General features: G+C 53.9%; 1 protein-coding gene across 1 annotated transcript; it reads right to left on the reverse strand.

The window, feature by feature from the left end:
- Positions 1-6,805: 6,805 nt before the first annotated feature.
- Positions 6,806-24,331, reverse strand: LOC309889598 (one cut domain family member 2-like). Its single transcript, XM_082782475.1, has 2 exons — positions 23,126-24,331; positions 6,806-8,167 (listed from the first exon to the last, which is right to left on the reverse strand). The coding sequence occupies exons 1-2, from the start codon at positions 24,318-24,320 to the stop codon at positions 7,881-7,883; spliced, it is 1,482 nt and encodes a 493-aa protein (XP_082638601.1). The 5' UTR covers positions 24,321-24,331; the 3' UTR covers positions 6,806-7,880.

Consider the following 24,331-nt stretch of genomic DNA (forward strand, 5'->3'; position numbering starts at 1 on the left):
CTATTACAAAAGCACAACCTAAAACGTATAAAGCTTTTTTTTTTTTTTTTTTTAAATCACAGTTACCAAAAAGAAACAGTGAATAATTTATTACATACGCTATAATAACATTACTCTAAACAACTATTATCTATGAGGTATATCTGAGAAAATTCGGTAAGGGATTGCACGGTCTGCGTTGCCAACATGCCCAGGTATATATTAAAGCTTTGGAACCATGAAGAAATAGAAAAGGAGGAGAAGTAAGGGCAGGGAGAGGGAGAGGGAGACAGAGATGGAGACGGAGAGAAGCGGGAGAAAGAAGAGGAGAGGAGAGGAGAGGAGAGGAGAGGAGAGGAGAGGAGAGGAGAGGAGAGGAGAGGAGAGGAGAGGAGAGGAGAGGAGAGGAGAGGAGAGGAGAGGAGAGGAGAGGAGAGGAGAGGAGAGGAGAGGAGAGGAGAGGAGAGGAGAGGAGAGGAGAGGAGAGGAGCCTTTGGTATTATTACAAGTTTGTTCTTTGCAGGGTTGCATTGCAAAGCACCACAGTACAATAAGCCCACCAGGTACGATATGGCGGCCCAGTTGAAGCTGAGGTATTCACAGGAAGAATAAAAAAAAGCACAGAGAGGTCTAGACTGGCAAAATCGTTGCTTTGGTTCAAGCAAGGCACTCGTCCCGTGGTAATGTCACACTTTGCAAGTGAAGCATGGGTCTGGTAAGAAATGCAATCGCTGTAGAGGAGCCTGCCAATTCTGAGTATTTTCTGTGCCCAGCCCGTCACCGATCCTTACGGCGGGGTGGCAGAGGGCACGGCGTGGGGGTGTCGAGCACAGGGAACCGCTCATCTCCACCACACCGAGAAGGCATCCTGAGAATCATTATAGCTTTTTACTGAAGGAATATATATAGAGAAAGATACAAAAAGCACACTTGTCAAGTCCCTATCTTTTCCAATACAGACTTAAAAAAAAAAGTGAACTAGGAAACAAAAGGCAACATTTAATTAAAGCGGAGCTTTTGTGTTGAGCCCTGGGCAATTTGTCGGTGGGGGCCCAAACGGCGTTGCTCGTGCTGAGTGCTTGGTGAAGGGCTGGAGCCTCCCGCACGCCTGCCCTGCGCGGCCTCCCCTCCTCGCACAGCCCCGCTGCGCTGGGACAGGGCCAGGGGCTGCAGGCTGGCTTTACGGCTTAGCCAGAACCCTGTGCCCGGCACCTGGATGAGTCTTTTTTCTCCTTTTAGCCTATCTACTGGCCCGTGCAGACCTTCTCGCTGTCAGCGAGCAGCCGGCCGTGCCCGCAGGGAAGGGCCGTGTGAGGAAGGAGCCGCATGGAAGCAGCCGCACCTCGCTCCCAGGGCGGCGCCTTCAATCCTATCAGCGGGATCAAGAAACACACAGCAAAGGGCACCGCTTACTCCCCCACAGCCAACTTTTAAGTAATCACTTAGGAACACGATACTAATGGAGCTTAATGTATCTTTGTTTCACGGCTACCTTGAGAAAAATAATTAATTGATTTTCATCTGAAAACTGCAAACGACGACAACAGCAATGTGCACAGGGGCGAGTGGCTGTTGCCATCTGCAGCGCCCTGGGGCTGGCCGGGAACCCGCTGCCTCCCCCCGGGCTGAGCCGGAGGCGCCGCGGGGCGCAGGGCTGGCCGCAGCGCCCATGCTGGGTGCAGGGAGGCAGGGAACCACCTCGGCACCGAGCCAAGGCACTGCCGACACGCACACAGCCAGGGAGAGGTGTGAGGAGGCCATGGCTGGGCAGAAGGGAGCCCGTGGGGTGTTCTGGGTGCCTCGTGCCACGGGGGGGCTGCTTTCCACATCCCTGCTCTGCGCTGAGGGACGACGATGTGCCATTGATAGCCTGAATGCAAGCATCCTCCCTCAGCATCCCCCCTCCCCAGCTGCTGGCACCTACAGGAGGTCAAAGGATGGACAGGAGCTGCTCCTCCCAGCGCCTGGGGCTCTGTGAGCACAGAACTGATGCTTATTTTCCAGCTGGCCAGAACTCGGTAGACAAATCCTACCCCTTTGGGCTGGCTGTGCACAGGGGCTTTGCTAGCCCGGGGGCTGCTGGACCACTGGACCAGCTGCTTGCGTTGCCTTCCAGCATCACATCAGCCCTGACCTCATCCTGCTGCTGCTGCCAGAGCAGAGCCACGGGCACCCCAGCAGGACCTCTCTGCACAGCGGGCAGCAGCCTTTCACCAAGCACTCAGCTGCTGAACGTGACCCGATCCATCTCCAGGCCAACACAGCGCTCCGGCCACTGGGATTCGGTCAGAGGGGCAGGGGTGCGAGGGCTTCACGGCGCCCAGCCTGCTCCGCTCAGCCTCAGACGTTTTTGGCTGGCAGAAAGGCAGAAGGTAAACACAGAAAATTGCATCCTCAGAATTAGCAGCTTCCACGAGAAGTATTTCTTTGGGGTATCTGGGTTGCAGCTGTACATAACTGTATGTAGGAGAGAGAAGTTAAAACTATAAAAGAGCACAAGCAAAATGCAGACCGCACAGAGAAAGAAATCTTTGGTATCTTTGGTATCATCAACACGATTAAAATTACAAATGGAAAAAGTCAGTGAGGTAGCCTCTTTGGTTCTCACTAGAAATAGAAAGGTTTTTTCTTTTTTTCTTTTTTCTTTTTTTTTTCTTTTTTCTCTTTTTTACACACACAGAAGTTCATTCTTGGAAGCAGCTAGTTTAAGGGTTTCTCTCTTTTTGCTTGGCATGTATTATTTTTCCCCCAGCTTAAGGTTTAAGAAGCCACAAAGTTCAGGCAAAGTATCTCAGTGTCTTTTCTTCCTATTGTTTCTGAATGCACAGTTTCAGGTTGAATATTCATTGCTTGTCCTCAAAATTTGCTCTGTTTTCTGACAAAAAAAAACATCTGTAGTGCTTTAAAGGTAATTCTAATAAAAAATAAAAACTATACAAGGGCATCCTTAGATGATGATGAATAAGTTAAATAAATAAATTATATTACGAAGTCTTTATGTGCCATAATAAAGGTATGTTGCACTTTCTGATCACATGGGAAGAGATTAACTTAAATAATTTAAATTTTTATATTTAACAATTAAAATCAATTAAAAGAAGAAGCTAAAATTAAAATCCTGTTTTATGTAACTTGTCATTTTCCTCCTGTCTGTAACAGAACTTGGCTGCTTTATGAAGCAAAACTAATTTTTAAGTGTATTTACTAACATAGGCTTGCATCTCTGATGCGCTAAGACAGTAAAATGGATAAATAAGCAAAATTAACCCCAAATTAATGAATGGTTGAATTAAATAGTTTTGAATAACTAACATTTGACCCTGATCCTGTAGTCTGCTTTCAGGCAAAACTCCCATTGAACTTTAAAAATAAAATGAAACTCCGTGGGATTTAGACTGAACAGAGATTTCAGGACCTACTCTAAGGCTAAACTAAATAAATTACATTACTGATAGATAATATACTGGGTTAAAACCCACAAGTGTCTGGAAAAAAATAAAACCATTTTAAACTTTGCATTTTAAAAAAATTAAACAATAAAAATTCCCCTTAATAAATATAAAGGAGGCCAAGTATAAAGTTTCCTCGTGTCTTAAAAATACGTACGTATTGTGACAAGCAAGAAAAACATTGTTTTGTTTTTTTCCAAAGCTAACACACCCTTTCCAATACCATGTCATTACCGTGTTTTGTTTTGGAAGAGGTGATCCCTATTCCCTCACGTAGGATTGAGAGTAGTTTGCTGGTTTAGTCCTTCTCAGGTCTTTGGATTTAGCTTTAGTTAAGAGAGATCCAGAATAAAGCTATTCAACCGAAGTAATCAAGCACATTCTTTGTTCCTTCACAGGTGATTAAATAATATCCAGGGTTTCTTGAAAGTTGAATTCATCTTGGATGTGCCCATGATAGTAACTCCAAGTTCACAGTAAGGAAGATGCTGGGATACTGTCTGTACAAACTAGTCTCTCGTATCAGAATAAATAAAAGGAACAAGTTACATTACACAGCTATATAGATTCATAAATATACGGTATATAAACACAACATATCTGAGTTTTGTGGTTTTTTTTTTAAAGTATGAACAGAATATAGCATATATTGTATGTGTGTACATACAAATATATCTACCCACAGCATATTTTATCGACACTCCTCTTCTGAGTCAGCTGCTACATAAATGCCTACAATAGGTGACAGTGAAATGGAAGACAACATGGGGCCATGAAAGATGCAGGGATAAAAAATGCAACAGCATTTTCAGATGTTCAGATGAAAATGAATTTTGAGAAATATGAAGGAAACATGGGCAGCTATATTTGCAATCCCTAGCACAGAGAAGGCTCCCACACGTCACTAAACAAATACTGTCGCATGGGCAGTAACATCTTCCTCAGTACTACTCGGTCAGCACAGTTATGTTGCTTCCAGTGTGAGACTGCAGATCAACATTTGCAAGATCAAGGCAAGAATTTAAGTCATAATATTGCATAACAAGAACTTCCACAGTTTGGAGATAATTAATAATTTCATACTTTTTTTTTGTTATAATTCAGTATTTGATCTGTACTTTGTCACAGCTATTGGTACGAACTCTAAAATGAAATAAAAAGAACAGGTTTTTGTTCATAAACTCCATGAGAACAGGACACACTCCTCCTTGCCTCTAAGGCATGTGGTACTCGAGAGGCTAAATCTGCCAGCCTGTGGCTGTTCCTAATGCAAAGTGACCCCAAGTCCTGCTCCGCGGCAGGGACACCGGCTGGCAAGCACACTCCTGATGTGACGCCCCAGACTTGGCTCTTCCGAGATACACTTCTCTGCCTTGCAATTGCAGTGAGCTAAGGGAAGGTAGGGAACGGCGTTCTGGGTTTTTAACCCGTGCCGTGGCCATTCTTTGTATGGGTACAAAGGCGTTATGGAATGGAATGAGAGAAAAGCAATCCGGAAAACAGCATTGCACAAGGCTGCTACGAAATGCAGTAAAAAACTTTCAGAATGAGAAATTTCCCACGAGGTCAATGCCACGCTCACGATCTGTACGTAGAGGCCGGGAGGCATGGACCCCTGAGATGTGAACGAGGGAAAAAGGGAATCTGGCCACAGCCCCCGGCCGGGCCCTCGCTCTGCCGTGTGCTGACAAACTCACACGCCTGGAGGCGGCATGCACCAGCCCAGACCTGAACCGTCTTCTTTGCAACTTTATTCCATGCCTGACTAGGAGGCTTTTTGGAATCACATTCGATCAGTCTGGGAAATCTGTGTTTAAGGAAGTTTTAACTCCCAGAGCTGGTACGTGCTGTCAGTTTAGCTGCTGTGAGGATCCTGAATTTACTTCTCAAAACTTTCCTGTCCTGAGCAGGCACGGCTTTTTGATTATTTTTTTTTCAAAAGTAAAAAATGGAAAATGACTGCAGCAGTTTAACAAAGCAGTTAAAAAAGGAACTTTCATTTAAATGTAGAAATGGAACAAAATAATACCCTGGGCAGAGCTCTGCTCCCAAATTTGGTTTGCATGTCATGATTTGCATCATCGTGACTGTGACAACACAATATGTCAAAACAAATTACTGATTTGCCACATGAATTGCTGAAACCTCAGTTACGGTTCAGATCAGGATCTGATCATAATAAGCCAGGCTGTAACGGTGCTCAGCACTTACAGTGAAATAAATCAGTACATATATTGCAAGTTTTATCCCTGGGAATGAGGAAGAGGGTATATAGGTATTTCAACTGTTTTCACATAAAGGAGGATGGGTGTTCAAAGCTCTAAACATACAAGAGATCAACTCTATCTGACAAAACAAGTAATATCCAACAGACACGCTTTTTGTACGTGGCTCCGGCTAGAGCAGATGTCCCAGTTTAGTATCCCAACATCTTACACTTGGAGTTCATGCAACTCCTGGAGAGATTCCGTGTGGGGCAGAAACAGGAAAAACATAAATAAACCCACCCTTTGTGTTGCTCAAAGAAACAGAATTGATTACCTTTCCACAGATCAATGGTGCTACACGCATTTCAGTCGTGCAAGAGGAGATAATGAACTGAAAAAACAGTTGTGAGAATCCTCATCTTTGGTATTGTAGCTGTTGAGGTTTTGGTTGCTCTGTTCCTTGTTCTTTTGAAAAAAACTGCATAGGCACAAATTAAAGACAATCTTCAACTTTAAGATTACTGAGTTGTCAAATGAAGCAGCAATCATACTGGCTTTACGTTGTTTTTGTTCTTGTCAACCCTTCCTTTGAAATCTGCTTCCTAAAATGTCCAAGATGTCTGTCAAAACACAGTGTGTTACTTGTTCGCTTCCTGACGTGCTTCCTTGTTTTTTTTTATTTTTATTTTATTTTTTAAATGGAACAGTTTGTTGCAGAAGAAGTAGGTGCAGAAAACGTTTCTTTGGTTTCGATTAAGTAGTACATAAAAAAAGTCTCAAGTGTCTCTAAAGAAGCATGACAGCGCTTGGCTTGCTTTCGAACCCCGGGCCGTGCTCCGAAGGGGCCGTTCACTGGTAAGGACGCACATCGAGTGACCGCGGCCGCTCCGGCCGCGAGGATCGCCTTCGCTACTCGACGACTGCCGTGGCTGCAGCGAGGCGGCTGTGACAGCTCCGCCGCGCCGCTCGGGACTTTGCTCACGTGTTTTTGTCAGCGCTCACTTTCTGCTCAATCGTACAGCGAATGACCGTGAGAGATTGAGGAACGGGCTGGCGTTTGCGAGGCTTTCTGGTCTCTAAAAGAACGACCACGCTAACGATGACGAAAAGAAAACGGCGAGTTACAAATATCTTTGGCTTGCAGAAATCCTGTCTCTTTGGTGTGCTGTGTTCTCGGCAGCTTCGATGGACTGGTGGACGAAAAGAACTTAAAATGTAATGGGCTTAGATGGCGTATTTAAGTCATATGTGGCACAGCTAACATGCTCAATGACGTTTGAAGGGCTTGTTTGTGTTTGTTTTTTTTTTTTTTTCCTGCTTGAAAGTACCATAAAATTCCCATAAGGATTTTCAAAAAAATGAACAAAAATACACTGAACGCTAAATACTTCTCAGTAACAATGAGACTACAAAGGAGAACCTAGATTCCTGGTAACTGAAAAGGGCTTATTAATGACCTAAAAAAATCTAGATCTTTCAAAACGTTGTGTTTGCTCCATGTACTGTAGCAGTTAAATTGACCTCCTGAGTGTGCATCTGCATTATGTACAAACACAGAATTTGTGACAAACTGCAAACTGTGCTTGAGACTTGTGTAGTCACATACTTTTTCGCTATCACCTTTGTAAATTAGAATGCATCTCAAAATAACAGCTGTAGTGAGTCCAGGATCGTACCTATTTCTATAGCTATTGTCTTTGTGCTTGATACTTTGAGCTCAAGTGACTTGAATTTTTCTGATCCAAGATCAAGCTATACTCACTGATTAAATCAAAGAAATTAAAAAAAGAAAAAAAAAAAGAAACCTGTAAATTTGATCTTTTTTTTTTTTTTTTCCCTAAAACACTTAACAAAACCATGCCTGAGATTTAAAAACAGGTTCTTGGACTCTTTAGCGTCTCCGTGTCAGACTTTGTGCTCCGTTCTCGCGCGGCGGTGCTGCAGGGCGGTGCGGCACCGTGCTGCGCAGCGCCCGCCAGCCGGGGCTCGGGGCTCAGGAGAAACTTGCCTCACGAACGGCTCTCTTCCTTCAGACCTGCTTAGCCTGTCCTGAGCATAGTATTACATAGAAAGAGGTTAGTTTTTCACTTGCGCCTTCTAAAACTGACTAAAAGCCGTAAAAAGTGTCCTCTGTTTGCAGCTAGGCTAGGACGAGTTTCCGGGAGGATTGTGCTTTAAGTCACCAGTGAAGGGCCCCGCCGCGCATCCGCTCGCTCGGTGGCTCCGCCGCGCCGGCCGCTCCCGGTCACGCTTTGGTACAAGTGCTGGGGGCCGAGGAGGAGCCCCCGGTGCTCAGATCGTCCTGCCACTTCTCCAGGCTGCGCCGCCTCGCGTTCATGAAGAAGTTGCTGACGGTGGTGAGCTCCAGGCCCAGCTGCTGGGAGATGGTGATCTGCATTTCTTTGGACGGGCGCTTGTTCTCCTTGAAGATGGCGAAAAGCGTTCGGCGCTGGAGGTCAGTGAAAACCAGACGAGATTTCTTCTGGGAGTTGTTCCTTTCTTTGTTCGGCTCCTGCTCTTTGCGTTTGCATGCTTGGGGAGGGGGTGGCAGGAGACAGAGAGAAAGAAAGGGTCAGCACGTGCGAGACGCCGGCGAGCCCGACCCCCAGCACCGAGGAAGCCGAGCACCCGTGAGCCTTCCTGCACCCGCTGCAGGGCGGCCACAGACCCAGTCCCTGCAGATCATCCCTTGGGAGCATCATGCTCAGCTGCGAGCTGCACTCCAAGAGTGCTCTGCAAGTGGCACCAGGGGTGCAGAGCTGAATTTCAGGGGCAGCGTACTCGTGCCTCTGCTCACACGCCAAAACCAAGGATTTGGGACAGGCACCTGACTGTGAGGCATTTGGGCACTGGTCTCCAGCCCCTGGCAGAGCTCACCCCTGAGTGTTTATCATGCACACACCCGACACAGCCCCCAGATTCAGATTTCTGCACAGTGAGGATTTTTTATTTTTTTTCCACACTCTTTATGAAGCAAAAATCTGAGAAACGCACGGCAATGTTAGGATAAAAAAAAATAATTTCTCTGAATTCAATCTAGGAAGGAAAACACAAAGCACATCCTTTTCTTTTCACAACAGCTATGAAAAAGATCAATTATCTGTGGATACTTCCCTTGTACCACAGCATGTAACAACTCCGGATAATTATTTCTTAAGGAAACTGTACAGGCCTCCGTTCCACAAGGCGAGCTGCACCACCCGGGTGATTTCTACAGCAGACACTGAGGCAATACCACGGGAAGTCGCTGCTGGCGCATTCAGGATGAACATTTTGTCCCTGTTTTGGGACAGTCAGTGCATCCATCTCCCCCACCTACAGAAGGAGGCCTGTGTCCCCTCCACAACAATGAGGTTTAGCGCTCGGAAGGGGTTCCTATTTCTTTGCACAGCCCAGAGCACGCCCCAGTTGAAGCTCTCAGGGCAGCAGCTTGCGGTGACCACAGCTGGGGGAAACCCACAGGCAGCACAAATCCTGCCGCCCACCCAGCCGGGCCTTTTGTTTGTTTGTTGCCTCCAGGAGCAGACCTCTGCGGCTACTTTTTAATCCTTTACGATGTGTCTGTTGTTTTCTCCCCGACTGCAGCTGCTGTGTGCAGGAGAGCTGCTGAGGCAGGCGGCGTGCCGGGGCCGTGCATCGTGCACCGAGGCCCCATCTCTTTTACCTCTTTGTTCACTAATCTGAAAAGTGCTCTGACTGCCAGCAGCGAGCTCCACCTTTAATGGTGAATTAGCACAGGTTTATGTGGATTAAGTTAGCTTCCAAACACGCCTTGTATCGAGTCATTAGCCTCAGAAATGAGGAAAGGAGAGGTCTGTGATTAGAGGGGGCAGGTCGCAGGCTCCGTGGCGCTGTGCTGCAGCTCCGTGGGTACAGCTGCCCGTCCCCGCGGCTCTGGCTGCCAGGCTGAGGGCCCACTGCCTGGGGGCCGTGACGGCTGACACCGAGCCCAGCTGGGGCAGGCAGAGCAGCCCCCTCCCCTGCTGGCTCTCCCTGCCCTTCTTTGCTCTGGGATATTCCTGGGGGCTGGGGGAGAAGCAATGGGGCACTCCTCGGACATCTGTCAGGAGATCAGCTTCAGAGTAGATCCTGCATCTTTGATCTGGCAGGCAGCACCTGCACGTCACATAATCTCACTGCAGGGCAGTTGGGGAGAGGAGAAACACTGCCCTTGCACACCTTCCCCTCTCCCGGGGCACCACACACCACCCCGCCGGTACCAGGAGCAACACCGCTGTGCCTGCCAGCAGCGCCGTCCTCTCCATCACAGCAGATCCTTAAGCAGCAATTACTTCATTTTTCCCAAAGAAGCTTGGAAGCATTGCTGAAACCAGGCACTGCGTTACACGGCACGGCACGGTCACACCTCACAGGGCACCCCACCAGCACGCCTGGCTCTTTCCCTCTCCTTTAGCTGCTCCCCGTGGTGTCCCCATCCCCGGGCTCTGTTCCCCATTTCTCTGTCCCCAGGCTCCTCCTGGCACATCACACAGCTCTGGCGAGGTGCCTGCAGCCACGGCATGGGGCTGGGGGCCAGCTGCACCCCGGGGCGCAGCGCAGGGTGAAGGCAGCCGGCAGCACCCGCGCCAGCGCCTGTCCGACGGTCAGGCTGGGGCGGCAGCGCCGTGTGCTCGCTGTGCCAAACGATGCTAATGGGCCTCAGAAAAATCGGTATTAATAGCTGATCCGTATTTATTAGCACAGGGAGAACATCAAGTGCTGAAACCAATACCACTGCCGCAGCACATCCAGATTTAAAAATAGACTGATAAGGCTGTCTATGCGAGGCAACAAGATAAAAAAAATCCATATGTTGACATGGTTAGGTAATGTGCTGGGACACAATAAGTAGAGTGAATTGGTAAGTGGGCAGATTTTTAAGCAGACGTATTAAATAATTCTGCAGCTCTGACGTGTGAAATGAGAAGCTGGTCCAAAAAGTAATGCTCAGGCTCTGGAAATGTCTGCAGTTAAGCTGAAGGCAGGGCTGTGCATGTATACACGGCTGCGTGCCTGGCTGTGACGCTACAGAGAGCCTGGCTGCGCTGGGTAGGTAACGGGCTGTACTGGCCAGCTTCACTCCGTGCATGTGGCCGCATTTCCCAGGATTTCTGCAGGAAGCTGGACTATTTTTGGTGTTTTGGCTGAGCCTGAGCCTGATCTTGCACCCACTTTCAGCTGTGAAATCCAGGTGGCTGCAGTGGAGCTGCCTGAGAGGGAAGTCAGGGCCGCTCAGAAAGGACCAGGGACTCGGCAGACCTTGCAGCACGGGTGGCAGGAGCATAAACCGCAGAGAAGCACGATGAGCCTGGGGCGCAGTGCTCAGCGCCACACACCTCAGCACCAGCCTGAGGGCTCCAGAGCCTTGGGTGCCCTTTCAGGGACATCTGCCTTTGCCAGAGATCAGCTGGCCTCATAGTGAAGGCAGCTCCATGGGAATAAACAGGGCTGAGCCCTTCCCGACACACCTGGGTTTCAGTCGGAGATCAAATCTGAAATCCTCAAAGATAATACTTAAAACTGAGATGGTTTTCAATTGACTGGCAGGAGCGAGGAACATCTGGAGGATGTAATCCTCCTGACCGAGGTTTGGGCACTAGTGCTGCACCCCAAGCAGTCCGTCAGAGCCATAGCGCTCTCAAGGAAACCCCTGTACAACAACCAAGGAGCTCGGTGGCTTTTCAGGCTCCAGGCAGCAAATCCCCCGGCCCCAGCTCCCCCTCTAGCACGGTGTGCCCTGCTGCCCGCTGTCCCAGGCTGCTGGCCCCAGCGCCCCGTTCCCAGCTCCCCTCATTGGGATGCTCTCACTGCGAGTCCCCTCTCCTCTCCCTGCTCCTCCTGGCTCCTTTGTCCCTCAAAGCTATCTGCATCTCTGAGCCACCAGATAGTACACTCCACAGGTGATGTTTTACTGCATGTCGGAGATGAAAAAGCAGCTTTTATTTTGGAGGGGCTGGATCTTTGCATTCAGCATTTCATCGAGCCTTTTGTCTGAGCCCCGTGCAGTGGGGAGGCGACGAGCACCTACCCTTGTGCTGCAGATCCTAATAGGTTCCGGGACACAGGGAGGATTCCAGTGGTTCCTAACATCACTAATTTATGTCCAGAGGTACTCTGCGTATTACAGTTATTGGTATCTCATGATAAATAATGCAAAGGTATGTGCTTTTCAATGCATTCAGTAAATACTTTCCTTGAACTGTTAAGTTTGCTCTTGAAAAGGAACCATAAAGGCAAATGTTTTTCCTTGACATGCATTTATCAGAAGAGAAAAAATGGAGCGAGCACTCTAATAAAATAAAGTTATTACCCAGGAAACCTGCCTGCAGAAAGAGAAACGTTTTAATAGTAGAAGGAAGGGAAGCAGCCATCTTGATTCTAAGAGCAATTTGATTTATTAACTGCAGTTAATACTGGCTATATTCTATGGAAGAAAACAGATAATTAACAATAATTGAAAGCCATAACTGTGAAGGAAAAAGATTCATCCCTTTTGTCCATGCCGGAGTAAAGATGCTTTACATAGAAACAACACGAGCAGATTCGGTACCGCCTCACCTGATTTTTACTCGCGGGGAAATGCACTGATTCAGAAGGCCCCAGCAGGGGTGCAGGGATGCGACACCCCTCTGCCGAGGCGGGCCCTTCGTGCCATGCCCCCCAGGAGGCACAGTGTGCCCTCAGCAATCCTGCAGCTAGAGCTACGGGGGCACTCAAACACACTGCTCTCAGCCAGTGAGGTGGGGGGCTGGCGGAGCGAGGTCTTGCTGACGGGCTCAGGACCCCAGCACCCAGCGCAAGCGCAGGGAGGCGCGAGGTCAGGCAGGAGGCATCAGGAGATACCTGGAGCGTGCCCCCAAACCTGCACCCTCCTCACTGTTAAATAAGTTTCCACGAAGATAAATATTTAGATGTTCACCTCCAAATACGCAAGATGCTCTATTGACTTTTGGTCAGCGTGTTTGCAAGCCCGGGGTTAAGCATGTGCTGAAATACTTGGCTAGATCCCCGGGATAAGGCGAGCAGAAGCAGCCGTGGCTGCTGGTCAGCAGCCGCAGCAGCTGTTCCCCCACCTCCACCTCTCCGTGCGAGCCTTTAGCATTCCCCAGACACGCTGTTTGGCAGCCCCAGGAGCATGATTCGCCACGGCTCCCTACTTTGGAGCTGCTTTCTGAACTGAACGTGTGAGGCGAAACCTTCTAAATGGTCTGCTGCTTAGCAAGAGAAATAAGCTTGCTTCAGTTGCTGGTGTTCCTTTTACAGCAACATCTCAGTAACTGAACTTGCAGGCAGAAACACTTGTGGTGAAGCTGTAAGTAATGACAATAACATTTATAACTTGTTTGGAATTCTACCCTGTGATTTTTCACAGCTCCCCGTGGCTTTGGGAGGTCATTCGCACAGTCAAGGAGCAGAATGGTGCTGTGGGACTGGTATGCCCAGTTAAAGTCCATCAGCAATAGCTCACGTTTTGGTGGGCCCTTTGTGGCTGGCACACGTACAAGAGGCATTCACAGCAGCATCACCGCTGGGTATTCTCACATCTCCACTGGTCGGATGTTGGGACAAAATTTATCATTCAGGCAAAGATAAATGGGAAATCCATTTATCGTTTAATCCAGTCCCTCACGCTAGACAGAGGGAACTCAGAAATGACACTTTTCAGTAATATAACTGGAGATCAGCGTGTCCCAGCTGCGATTCCCGAGGCTGAAGAACAGCATCCCGGGCTAGACCTCGCCCACAGGCCAGGCTGCCCGTGGGCCATCGTTAAATCGAGCGATGCTACCGATAGTTCCTTTGTCCGCAAAAATACTCTTATTTTCAGCAACAATAACTCTCATTTTCCATTTTCTCCCTCAGAAGGGAGGAACCCAGCCAGCCCCTGCATTACGGATAGCTATAAATCCTGGCAAATACTCAGCGGCGTCGCAGCTGGTAACTATTGTCTTTAAAACTTGGGTCTGCACAGACTGAAGTATGGTGAAATTTAACTCTGGTCATTAAAAATGAATATATGGCAACTGTTAGCAAATGGCAGTGGATTCTACTGTGCCATTACTAGTGCTGAGTAAAGCTGTTAGAAAAGAGAGATTTATGCCCGTGTACACCCTTGCTGCCCTGCCGAGCCCGCCCGTCCCCCAGGCTGCGGTGGTCGCGGCGCCGGGAGCAGCCCGGCCGCAGGCAGCCCCGTGTGGTGGGACCCCCGGCCGGGAAGCCTGAGGAGCACGGCGTTTTACAGCAGGCAGCTCGGCATTTTCTCCTGACACTTCTTCTTGCTGAAAGATGTCCAGCTGGCCCCGTCGCTAATGGCTGAAATACGCAGCTCAGAGCAATCAATTTGCAGCACGCGGCAGCGGCCTCACAAAGCCCAGGAGCAGCGCTGCGCCTTCTTGTATGCAGTAATAGTTTCAGTGAGCTATTTATGCATGCTCCGGTGGTCCGGTCCTTTTTATAGAAGCTGCTTTTGCCACATGTAGGCAAAAATTGACTGGCAGGGGGCTCACGGCTGCGACGGGCAGCACTGCAGCAGCGCTCACCCAAAGCGTGCCCCAAGCAGCCCGGTGCTCGGGGGGACAGGCTGGGATGTGAGGGGATGGGGTCACCAGCACCCAGAGGTGGCTGTGGGGAGGAGGAGGAAGAGGAGGCACCAGCTTGCTTGGGATACTGGGAACAGGTCAGTGAACCAGCCTGTGACTCGTGTCCCAAGGAACACAAACGCAGCACAAGTTCTGCTTCTCATCCAAACACAACCCCGACAGAAACCCGACGCCGCCCGCAGGTACCTCTGACTGCAAACCGACCGGGCAAGGAGGCTTTCACCAGAAATCTTGGAGGATGACGCAGCCTGCTGAAATTTTCTCAGAGCCACACTTTGTGGTCTGCTTTCACTGCAAAGAGGCTCTCTTTGTCTTCACCGCCTCTAAATTTATTTCCCTGCAGCTTCTCAAGGTAACCCACACCCTCAGATTGTCACTGTTTTTATGATGTTTTCACTTTAATGGCAACAGTGGCTCCGGAACTGCGAAACCAATAAACAAATGTCAAGAAGGAGCCAAGTAGAGAACAACATTCGTTTAACCCACAATAAGTCATTTCTCTATTGTTTGTAAAGATAAGCCATGAATATTGATCGCTCCTGTGCCGTTTCAGATGGGTGTAGCACAAAGTCAACCAAACCAAGTTATCTGTCTGATGGAACTAAAAAATGTTTCTCAATTTGATTTCAGAGAGAACTCAATGTGAAGGAAATTTAATTATGCTAGTTACACCGAACACAATGAAATGACCATCAAATTGTTTTCCAAAGGTTTAAAACGTTTTTCTTTTGATATGATCCACTTAAAGCAACCTCTTCTATATCTGCGTTACTACAATCTCTTAAAAACTAGGCCTCAAAAATCAATTTGATTACCTCTCTGAATTAAGTATGCACAAATGAAAGCAATTGAGATCAATACAAATTAGGTTAAGTACTCCACTGTGTACAAAATCATTATGTAACAAGAAACAATTTGAATGAAGATGCAAATAATCACATTGTTAGGGTGCGCAGCCAGCGCACATTTATCTGCTCATTCCCATCTGCTACACACACATGCTGAACCCTCTTCATCTTTTTCACACCCGTGAACACCCTCTGAAGGCACTTCTGAGAAGAGAAGCTGCGCACAGACGGGCTGCAAAGGCAAGGTTCTCACCAGCCCCTGGCACACGGACTCGTGCAGCACCCCAAGCAGCAATCCTACACCCTGATGTTTCCTGCCAGGAATGTTTTTCTCGGTACTCCGCCTAATTTTTCTCTCGTAGCTCTGCCACAGAAATAACGCCTTTCTATAGCCAGGACTTGCATCCTTCAGCTATTTGAGAAGAAAAGATGAATGGATTTTGGGACTTTGTTCTTTTATATTGCTTTCTGGCATGTAGCGGGTCTCAAGCTATTTGTGTCAAACCTCTTGTAAATCTGCTGGAGAGCTGAAATTGGGCTGTAAATCCTGCAGGGCAGGGACTGTTTTTTCTGCACAATACTGCAACACCGATCTCAGTGTGGGATCTCTGACAAGGGCCTCTAAGTACTATTGTAATATACTTCCATCATTAATACAGAATAATAAATAATAGATGGGGTAGGCCAATTTATTGCACTCTAGGGCAGGAGGAGTGGAGGCCTGGTGAGCGTGCAGCGCGGTTTGAAGGCGCTCCTTGTCACCAGGCGGCTGCAGGCTGTAGCCGTGCCCCCCCAGCAGCTCCTGCAGAGCAGCCCCGAGGTGCGTGCTGGTGGCCGAGGCAGGGGGCATCCTGCGGCGCTCGCCATCCAGCCCTCCCACCCGACAAACCCTCCTGCCAGCTGCCAAGGGAAGGAGCTGCCTCAGAGCTGACTGTGAGCGCTGGAGGTATCTGAAGGCATCCTCTCCAGCAGCCGGGGGATTTGCCAGCTCTCGCGCCTCGTGGGATCCTGGCCCAGATGTGCAAGCTCACGCTGAGGCTTCATTTCAGGACAGCAGCCTCTGAGATCTTGCTCCTCCCCACAGGTCCCTGTTATCACAGCGAGGGGTGCAACCACCCCGTTAATAGCAGTGATCCTTCAAAGCACATACATACATGGGGAAACTGAGGCACAGAGCAAGGAGCACACCTGTGTGAGAACTCAGTTGCCTAAACCTGAAATGTATGTCCTGCCCTGCCAGCACCTGGGAGATTTATGCGTCCTCTTGTTCTGAGGATTCTCCCCTTTGAATGCCCAAATAGTTTCCCGGTGAAATATAACGCTTCTCTGTGGCAAGGATTTATATTCCCCAGTCAGGGCACAAAACCGACGCCAGGCCCTCCCCGCGCTGAGCGCTCTGCCTGCTGCCTGTGAGCGATGCGCCCCCAAGAAAGACCCGGAATTTAAAATGGAGGGAGGCAAGTAAGCACTGAATAGGAGTCCGAAATCATGGAGAGGATTTGGGCTTGAAGTATCTTGTCTTCATTATTTCCTACTGGTGACTTGAGGGGCTTTCCCCCAGCCGTGCTGCCCTGGCACGCCGCCGTGCTGCGGCTCCTGCCCAGCAGCTTCCACTGCAGCCCTGAGCCGAGCCCCCTGCGTCCCGCTGCAAGGGGAAGCACGGATCCACCGAGGGCTTGCTCCGTGCCTCCGAAAGCTGCTTGTTTTCAGAACTGCTGGCTCACAACAGAAAGCAGGAGATGACTTTTGACTTGTAATGGCTGCTATTGACAGGCGCAGTTATGAAGAACCTGAGAGGAAAGGGGCAAAACTCCTCAGGCTTAGCTGGGACAGCGAGACCTGTGCTGCCGCCCTGGCTGTGTGCTCCTCTTGCATTTCAGACAATGGCTGCTTAATGCAAAACACAAGAGCAGGCCTTGGAGGGGCGCTGTTCTTTGCCACAAGGCCAGGTTCCCATTCCCTCCTTCCCCCGGGCTTGCCAACCCGCAGCAGGAGTGGGGTCCTCCCTCCTGACGTGCGTGGCAGGACCTGGGAAGGACGGAGGAGAAACCTGGCGCTAAAGACATCAGAAGGACTGGGGAAAAGCCTTGGAAGCTTACACACAGCCTGTAGGGACCACCAAGCCCTTTCACATGGGCAGCCTGTGCCCAGGGCTGTCCCAGCACCATGGTGCCCCAGGAGGAGCCGGGGGGTGACACCGGTGGCATCACGGCCAGGTCTGGTGGCAGGGGGACACTGCCCACCGAGGACAGCAGCCGTGCCTGTACCCGGTGTGGCGACACGTGGGCATGGGAAGCAGGAGGGAACTGGGAGAGATGCGGGGCCAGCAGGGGAAGCTCTCCGAGGAAGACTTCCGTGTGCTTTTCCGCTGCCCTCCGCAGCTATGTGCTGCTTGCCAAAGCTTAATGCCTCGGCACAGGCCCTCGTTTTGAAACGTCCATTACGACAAGATGAGATCTGCTGGAAAATCACCACTACTCATAAATATGTTCCCTGCTTACTTAGAGATATTTTGGTCCCAGAGACAATTTGCGTTTTGGGAAACTGCCAGCCTCCCTTGCTTGTCTAATAATTCCTCTGTGAAGCATTTACCAGTGGCTTGAGTCCCCTTTTTCTCACAACGGAGCGGTTTGATTTTATAGCTCAGAAAACCCAAACAACCCCCAAACACTCTGATTTCTTTTTTGATTGCATTTCCATCCCCCATCAGTGAGTTACCTTGTTGATCTTATCACTGAAGCCATTTGAGATTAGTCTATTTTGTATGATTTCTGCGTACAGAAACCCTCTATAAATCAGAAAGCCTTTTATGCAAAAGGCTGCGAGATTGATAGGACTGGATACAAAATCTTTTTCCTTGGAAAAAAAAAGATGTCCTATCTGTCCCATCGGACCTAACATCTTCTCTGCATATTCACCTCCGAAGTATGATGGGGCTTTTTGTAGAGAAGACAGGAGACATGATAGCGGTCTTAAATACAAACAGATTGCTATCAGAAGAAAGGGAGTAATTTTTTTTGTGTGTGCTCTGCCTGTTGGGGATAAGATGAGAAGTAAAGGATTTGAAAGACAAAAAGGGAGATTAAGGCTACTCATTAAGGATTTTTTGTACCTGCAAGCCCTGGAAAAGATTGCCTAGGTAGCCAGGAAATCCCCACCGCCGAAGAAGGGGGCAGGCTGTGAGGACAGGTGGCATCCCAGTGCCTTCCAGCCCGGCCTCCCCCATTAGATGGACTCTCCACACACCTGCAGAGCCCTGTGGCCACTCTGAAGGCAGCCGCAGGGGAGCTCCTCTGAAGCAAGGAGCCTGCTGCTTTTAATGTTTGCAGGCTCAGAACAGGCGTGTTGGGATGCTGGCAACGAGCTCATCATCGCTGAGTAACCTCGCAGGGAAGGCAGGAAAAACAGCTTGCACCGTGGGGATGGCAGGAACATGTAGTGCAAGGGGGGGGGAATAATACACGGAGTGACAACCAACTGCAACCGTGGTGCAGAAAGAGAAGCACGGGGTTTAAGTAAAAACACCCCTATAAAGAGCAAGGGAAGAAAGAGGATCAGTTACTGGAAAATAAAATAATCCTTTTTGGCAAAAATGTTCTCTCCTTTACACGTTCCTTGTCACAAATAAATTGTGTCAGCTTTAAAATGCAGAGAAATACTTGAGTTTTGGGTATTTCAGTTCAGGTGGTGACAACTAAGAGATACTGGGAAAATGTAGTATGGAAATATTGAAGAACAGATCAGAAAAACTCAGAGTGAGTGATACATCCTGACAGACTGGTTGTTTCTTTTATATATATATATATGTACATCTATACATACATATATAAATGGAGAGGAAAAAAGAGGTAGAAATGCATTTAATAATGAATATGGTCAGATTTTTCCTTGTCAACTGGTCAAGAAACTGAGAGAAACTCCTTGCTTAACAAAAACAGTATTCAAATGTCTGCAGAGCAGAAACGTCCCCGGTGTCTTCAGAAATTACGTGGAACAACGAGATAGAGCGGGATATTGTTTCAGAACATTGGTATGTGAGAAATATAATTTATCACTCAGCCCCACAATTTACTGCATGGATTGTTCAAACATAACCACTAATCTATATCTGAAGAGAGTACTAATATTTCAAGCCACTAAACACCTTTCAAAGAGTCTTTATGCACCTGTATATTTAGTTTGACACTAAGAGATAGTTTTATACGTATTTAACACAACTGATACGGATGCTGTTACGCCTTAATTTTCAGCTGTATCTACAGACGACAAAATAGCCTCAGATTCCAGAGGCAGAAAATGGAGGTGGAGTACAGAGGCAGAGGACAGACAAGAGCAGTGCGCCTCTAACCACGCCGCCCCGGCAATCACCAGCACTCAGCACATCGCAGCACATCCGAGGTGCTGGAGGTGCCCAGGGCAGAGCCCCCTGGTGCAGCCCCGGCCTACGGGGGCACAGAGCCAGCAGCCCCATGCCCCTGCTGGGACCCCCATGGTTGCCTTGGCCAGGAAGAGACGCCAGTGCTGGGGGTCCCGGGGCACCTCACCCCTCCCCGTGCTCTCCCTGTGCCCTCTCCTGCTTCCTTCTCCCTCACCCCTTCCTCTCCCTTTGCCCTCTAGGTCTCCCCTTGCCCTCCCCTTGCCCTCCCCTTGCTCCTCGCCTTCCCCCTGCCCCTCCCCGCTCCCCGGTCCCCCCGCCCCGTGCCGCTCTCCGTGGTGCTGACGGCAGCGGCGGCTCCGCTCCGGCACCGGGGGCGCCGGGACACGGCGCGCCCCGCACGGCCCCGCACGGCCCCGATGAGCCCCCCAGAGCCCCACACGGCCCCGCACAGCCCCCCAGAGCCCCGCACAGCCCCGCACGGCCCCGCAGCCGCGCTCGGGCGGGTGGAAGCGGCGCTGGCCCCGGCGGCCCGGGGTCGCACGGTGGGGAAGGAGCGGAGGCCGCTGAGCGCGCCTGCTCTGAATCACTGCTGGTGTTTGGGTACCCAAATGTGCGATCGGCAATAAGGGGATTCAGCAGGCAGGAAACGCGAGCGGGAGTCTCGGGGAGAAAGCGGCGACGGGGGGCCCGTGCCCGGCTCTCCGGGGGCCGAGGGAGCTGGGAAACCCGCGGAGGAGCGCGGCACGGGAGCACCTGGAAGCGCATTCCTGCCCTGTGTACCCAGCAGGGCTCGGGCTGGCGATAAGGGGCTCGGCACCTCGCAGCAGGGCGGGCGGGAGGACGGGGCTCCGGGTGCAACTGCCCTGAACCGCCGCTGAACTCTGCCCTCCGAGCCCGTGCTGATAAGCGCCCTGACGCACCCTGATCGCTAACGCTCTGCGGGCGCTGCCCTCCGGCCGCAGCAAACACCGAGCCCGCGGGGACGTTTCCGCGTGGGCGGGCGCTGCGGCGACAAGGCCGGGGCCGGGGGGCCCAGGAGGGACCGGGGGGGCCAGGAGGGACCGGGGGGGCCCCGCCGTCCCCTGCTGCCCGCTCCTCGGCCCCGGCGCCCTCTCTCCGGGTCTTTGCCCGGGGCCACCGGAGCGGTGCAGGCGCGGCGGGCAAACCCTTGGAGCGGGGCTCTCACCGCGCGGCTTCCGTGGAGGGGAGAGCGGATCGATGGGATCGATGCGGGAGGTTTCCCCGGCCCCGCACGGAAGGAAGGGCTTCTCCTCGGCCCGGCGGCGGCGCCGTCTGCCCCGGCCCGGCGGGACCTGAGGGTGCTGCGGGGGCAGGCGGGGTGGCGGCGTGCGGCGGGGCTGGCCCGGGGCTCCCGGCAGCTCCCCAGCAGGGCTCTCTCCGTTTCTGCCTCCCTGCCGGGTCCCGGCCGGGCTGGAGGCTCCCGCTGGGCGCAGGGCTTTGCCCCGCTTGCGGCACATTGCGGTCGGTTCGAGGAGGATTTGGGGGAGCGCGGTGCAAGCGGCTGCTGCGCTTGGCAAACCGACGGGCTTTCGGCTTATCCTGCTCAGAGAGGCTTCAGCAAGCCAACCGAGGGGCAGGGAGCGCCGAGGCGGTGAGGCTGCATTCACCCGTGGCAATAAAAGCTCCATTTCCCGAAGGAAAGGTGCGAAGGTTCCCCAATCCCCCGGCCCAGCCGTGGCCGGAGCCGCTGCCCTGGTGCGGGCGGGTGCCGGTGCAGGAGCCGAGCCCCGGCGCCGCGGGGTTCTGCGGGCGGCTCGGCTGCAAGGCCCCGGGGAACCGGCGGCACAAACCCGGGGCCCGGCCCCGCGCACCCGCAGGGTGACCCAGCCCGCAGCGAAACCGGGTTGAGGCCGCGGGAGCGTGCCACCGGCCCTCCTGAAACCGGGCCGGCCTAAATCCCAACCCGGCCGCCCGGGGAAGCCCCGCTGGCCGCCCCCCCGCCGCCGCGGCGCCCCGGGGCAGCGGCACGGAGACAGGCGGGGGGGCCGGGGGGAGCGGGGTGCTGGGAAGGCCGAGCACCGGCAGCATTACTGGAAACCGGCCGGATCAGGTTCCAGATCAATGAGAACTGGGTCCACGCGTTTATGTTCCCGTTGCCAGCATTAATGCTCTTTTAATCTTCTAAACATTATCTGCATCGATTTCCCTCCACACACACGTCGGGCTGAGGAGGCGACACGGCCGCGTGTGCCGGCTGGGGCTGCCCGGCCCGGGGCTCCGCACCCCTAGGGAGCGGCCGGGGGGAATTGGGGGGCTGGCAGCAAGGAAAGGGAAACCAGATAACGGGGGCACCAAAACGGCGGTGAGCACGAGCAGAGTGCAGGCGGCACGGACCGGGAGCTCGGCTCCTCCAGCTCAGGGGCTATTTCCCCCCCCTTCTCTCTTTCCGATTGCCCTCTCCGTTCTGCCGACACTCCGCCCGGGCTCCAGAAAAGAGGAGAATCGGCCGGTGACCAGCTGCACGGCCGCGGTTACGGATGCAGTCGGGAGGCAGGAGGCGAGCCCCGGCCGGGCAGGGGCTGCGGGGACCCCCGGAGCCAGCTCCCTGTGCTCCAGCACGGTGCGGTGCGGTGCGGTGCAGCCTTTGGGAAAGCCTGCGTTGTGCTTCCCCTCCGCTAATCTCTGCAGGCTGGCATCAACCGACACGGCAGAGTTCCCGGAACAAACATCGCCAGGTTTCTAAAATGTGTTTGCGGACATGGAGCCGTCACAGCAGGCGGCCCAGCCGGACCCCCCCGCTGCACCGCGCCTGGGGTCGGTGTGTCCGTCCGTCCACACGTGCGCGGGGCGGCCCCGGGCCCGCCCCCTCCCATCTCTCGGGGTGCAGGAGGCGAGCAGCTCCTGCCCGCACAGCCCCGGGTCCCGCCGCAGCCTGTCCCCGGGCAGGCAGCGAGCCGCAGCCGGTGCCTCTCTGCCAACATCTCCTCCGCTCTCGGCGAGCCGCGGCGGTGCTGAGGTGCCGCGGGCGCGCACCCAGCCGACGGCGCTCCCCCACCGCAGGGAGAGCCATTTGTGCCGGTGCCCCCCTCGCCCCGGCTCCCCCCCAGCATCCCCCCAGCAGCCTCCCCGTGCCCCCCCGGCCGCTCGCCCCCCGCTCCTCCCGCAGAACAATAGAGCGCTGCGGCGCGCCCAGCCCGCGCCAGGGGGCGCCCGGCCGCGGAACAATGCGGGACCCCGCGGAACAATGCGGAGCCTCCGCGCCCGGCCGCGGAACAATGCGGGGCCGCCGCCAGCCCCGCGCCTCCCGGGGCCGCCACCCGCTCTCGGGCCCGGCCGCCCTCTCCCGGGGGCGCCGGGGGGCGGCCTCGGAACCGCCCGCCGAGGGTGGGAGGGGAGAGAAGGGGCCGCGGGCCGGGAGGAGCTGCCCGCACCGCCCCGCACGGCCCCGGCCCCGGCCCCGGCCCCGGCCCCGGCCCCGGCCCCGGCCCCGGCCCCGGCCCCGGGCGGGAGCTGCCCCGCGGGTGGCCGCGCTGCGGGACGCGGGCCCCGCACGGCGAGCACGGGCGGGAGGCGCGGCGGCAGGCGGGGCCGGGAGGCGCCCCCCGAGCGGGCCGGGACCCCCCGCGCCGCCCCCGCCCCCGAGGGTCGCGCCCCGCTCCCGCTCGCCCTCCCCGGGGCTCCGGCGGGCGGCGCCGGGACCTACCTGCGAGTCTTAAGGCTGACATCCTCTGGAACTCGGGTTCCTGCAGCCATTTCCACATCCTCCGGAAGGTCTCCCTGCCGGATTTCAGTTTACTCCAAGGCTTAGGGTTCCGTAGCAAGTCCGAGAGGGTCCCCTGAGACCGGCACAGCACCCGCTGGGCGAAGATCGCCTGGGGGATGCTGTAGCGCTTCAGCTCCGCCGTGATCCGCTGCGCCACTTCTTTGGTGTTGATCTCCTCCAGCTGCCCCGAGCCGCTCACCTGCGAGCCGGACGAGGAGGGCGGCCGCTCCCGGCCGGCGGGCAGCCCGGGCCCGTGGGCCGGCGGGTGGCCGGGGTGCGCGGCGGGGTGCATGCCGTTCAGGTGGGACATCATGGCCGGGGGCGTCGCCAGCCCCCGCGGCAGGTGCTGCTCGCCCCGGGCCAGCATGGCCGCGTGGGCGTCGAAGTTGGGGCCGAGCATCTTGTCGTGGCCGGGCGGCCCGTAGCCGTGCAGGCCCTGCTGCGCGCCGTGCAGCGCGCCCAGCCCGTTGCCCAGCGGGGACAGGCTCTGCCCCATGGCCGGCATCTCCTTGTAGGGCCCGTAGAGGTTGTTGACGGCGGGCAGCCCGCGCTCGTCCCGCATCAGGGCGAAGCTCCCGCCGACGTTGCCCGACAGGCGCTGGTGGTGGTGGTGGTGGTGGGCGTGCGGGTGGGCGTGCGGGTGGTGGAACTTGTCGGACACGGTGGAGATGGGCGGCAGGGGCTGCAGCGGCGTCAGCGTGGTGTAGGTGCCGCTCATGCCCATGCCGGGCGGCGAGGGCTCGCAGGGCACGCTCATGGCGTGGTGCAGCGGGATGGACAGCTCGGGCCGGTACTCGGCGGCGCCGTCCAGCAGCGAGGCCATGCCGGGCACCATGGCCGGCCGGGCGGCGGCCGGGGCCAGCTCCTGGTGCGGCGGCGGCGGCGGCGGCGGCGGAGGCGGCGGCGGGGGGGGGGGCGGCGGCGGAGGCGGCGGCGGCGGCGGCGGGGGGGGCACCCGCAGGGGCCCGGCGGGGCCGCGGCCGCCGTGGTGCGGGCTGGGGCTGCCCATCAGCTCGGGCTCATGGCCGGCCGCCCCGTGCAGGCTGCCCAGCGGCTCCATCGCCAGCTCGGGGTTCATGGCGCAGGCGGCCGGCGCGGCGGCGAGGCATCGGTAGGCGCCGCGCCCGCTCCTCATTCGGGCATGGG

The sequence above is a fragment of the Aythya marila genome (assembly GCF_965140915.1).
Source record: "Aythya marila genome assembly, chromosome: Z".
In the NCBI taxonomy this organism is placed as follows: domain Eukaryota; kingdom Metazoa; phylum Chordata; class Aves; order Anseriformes; family Anatidae; genus Aythya; species Aythya marila.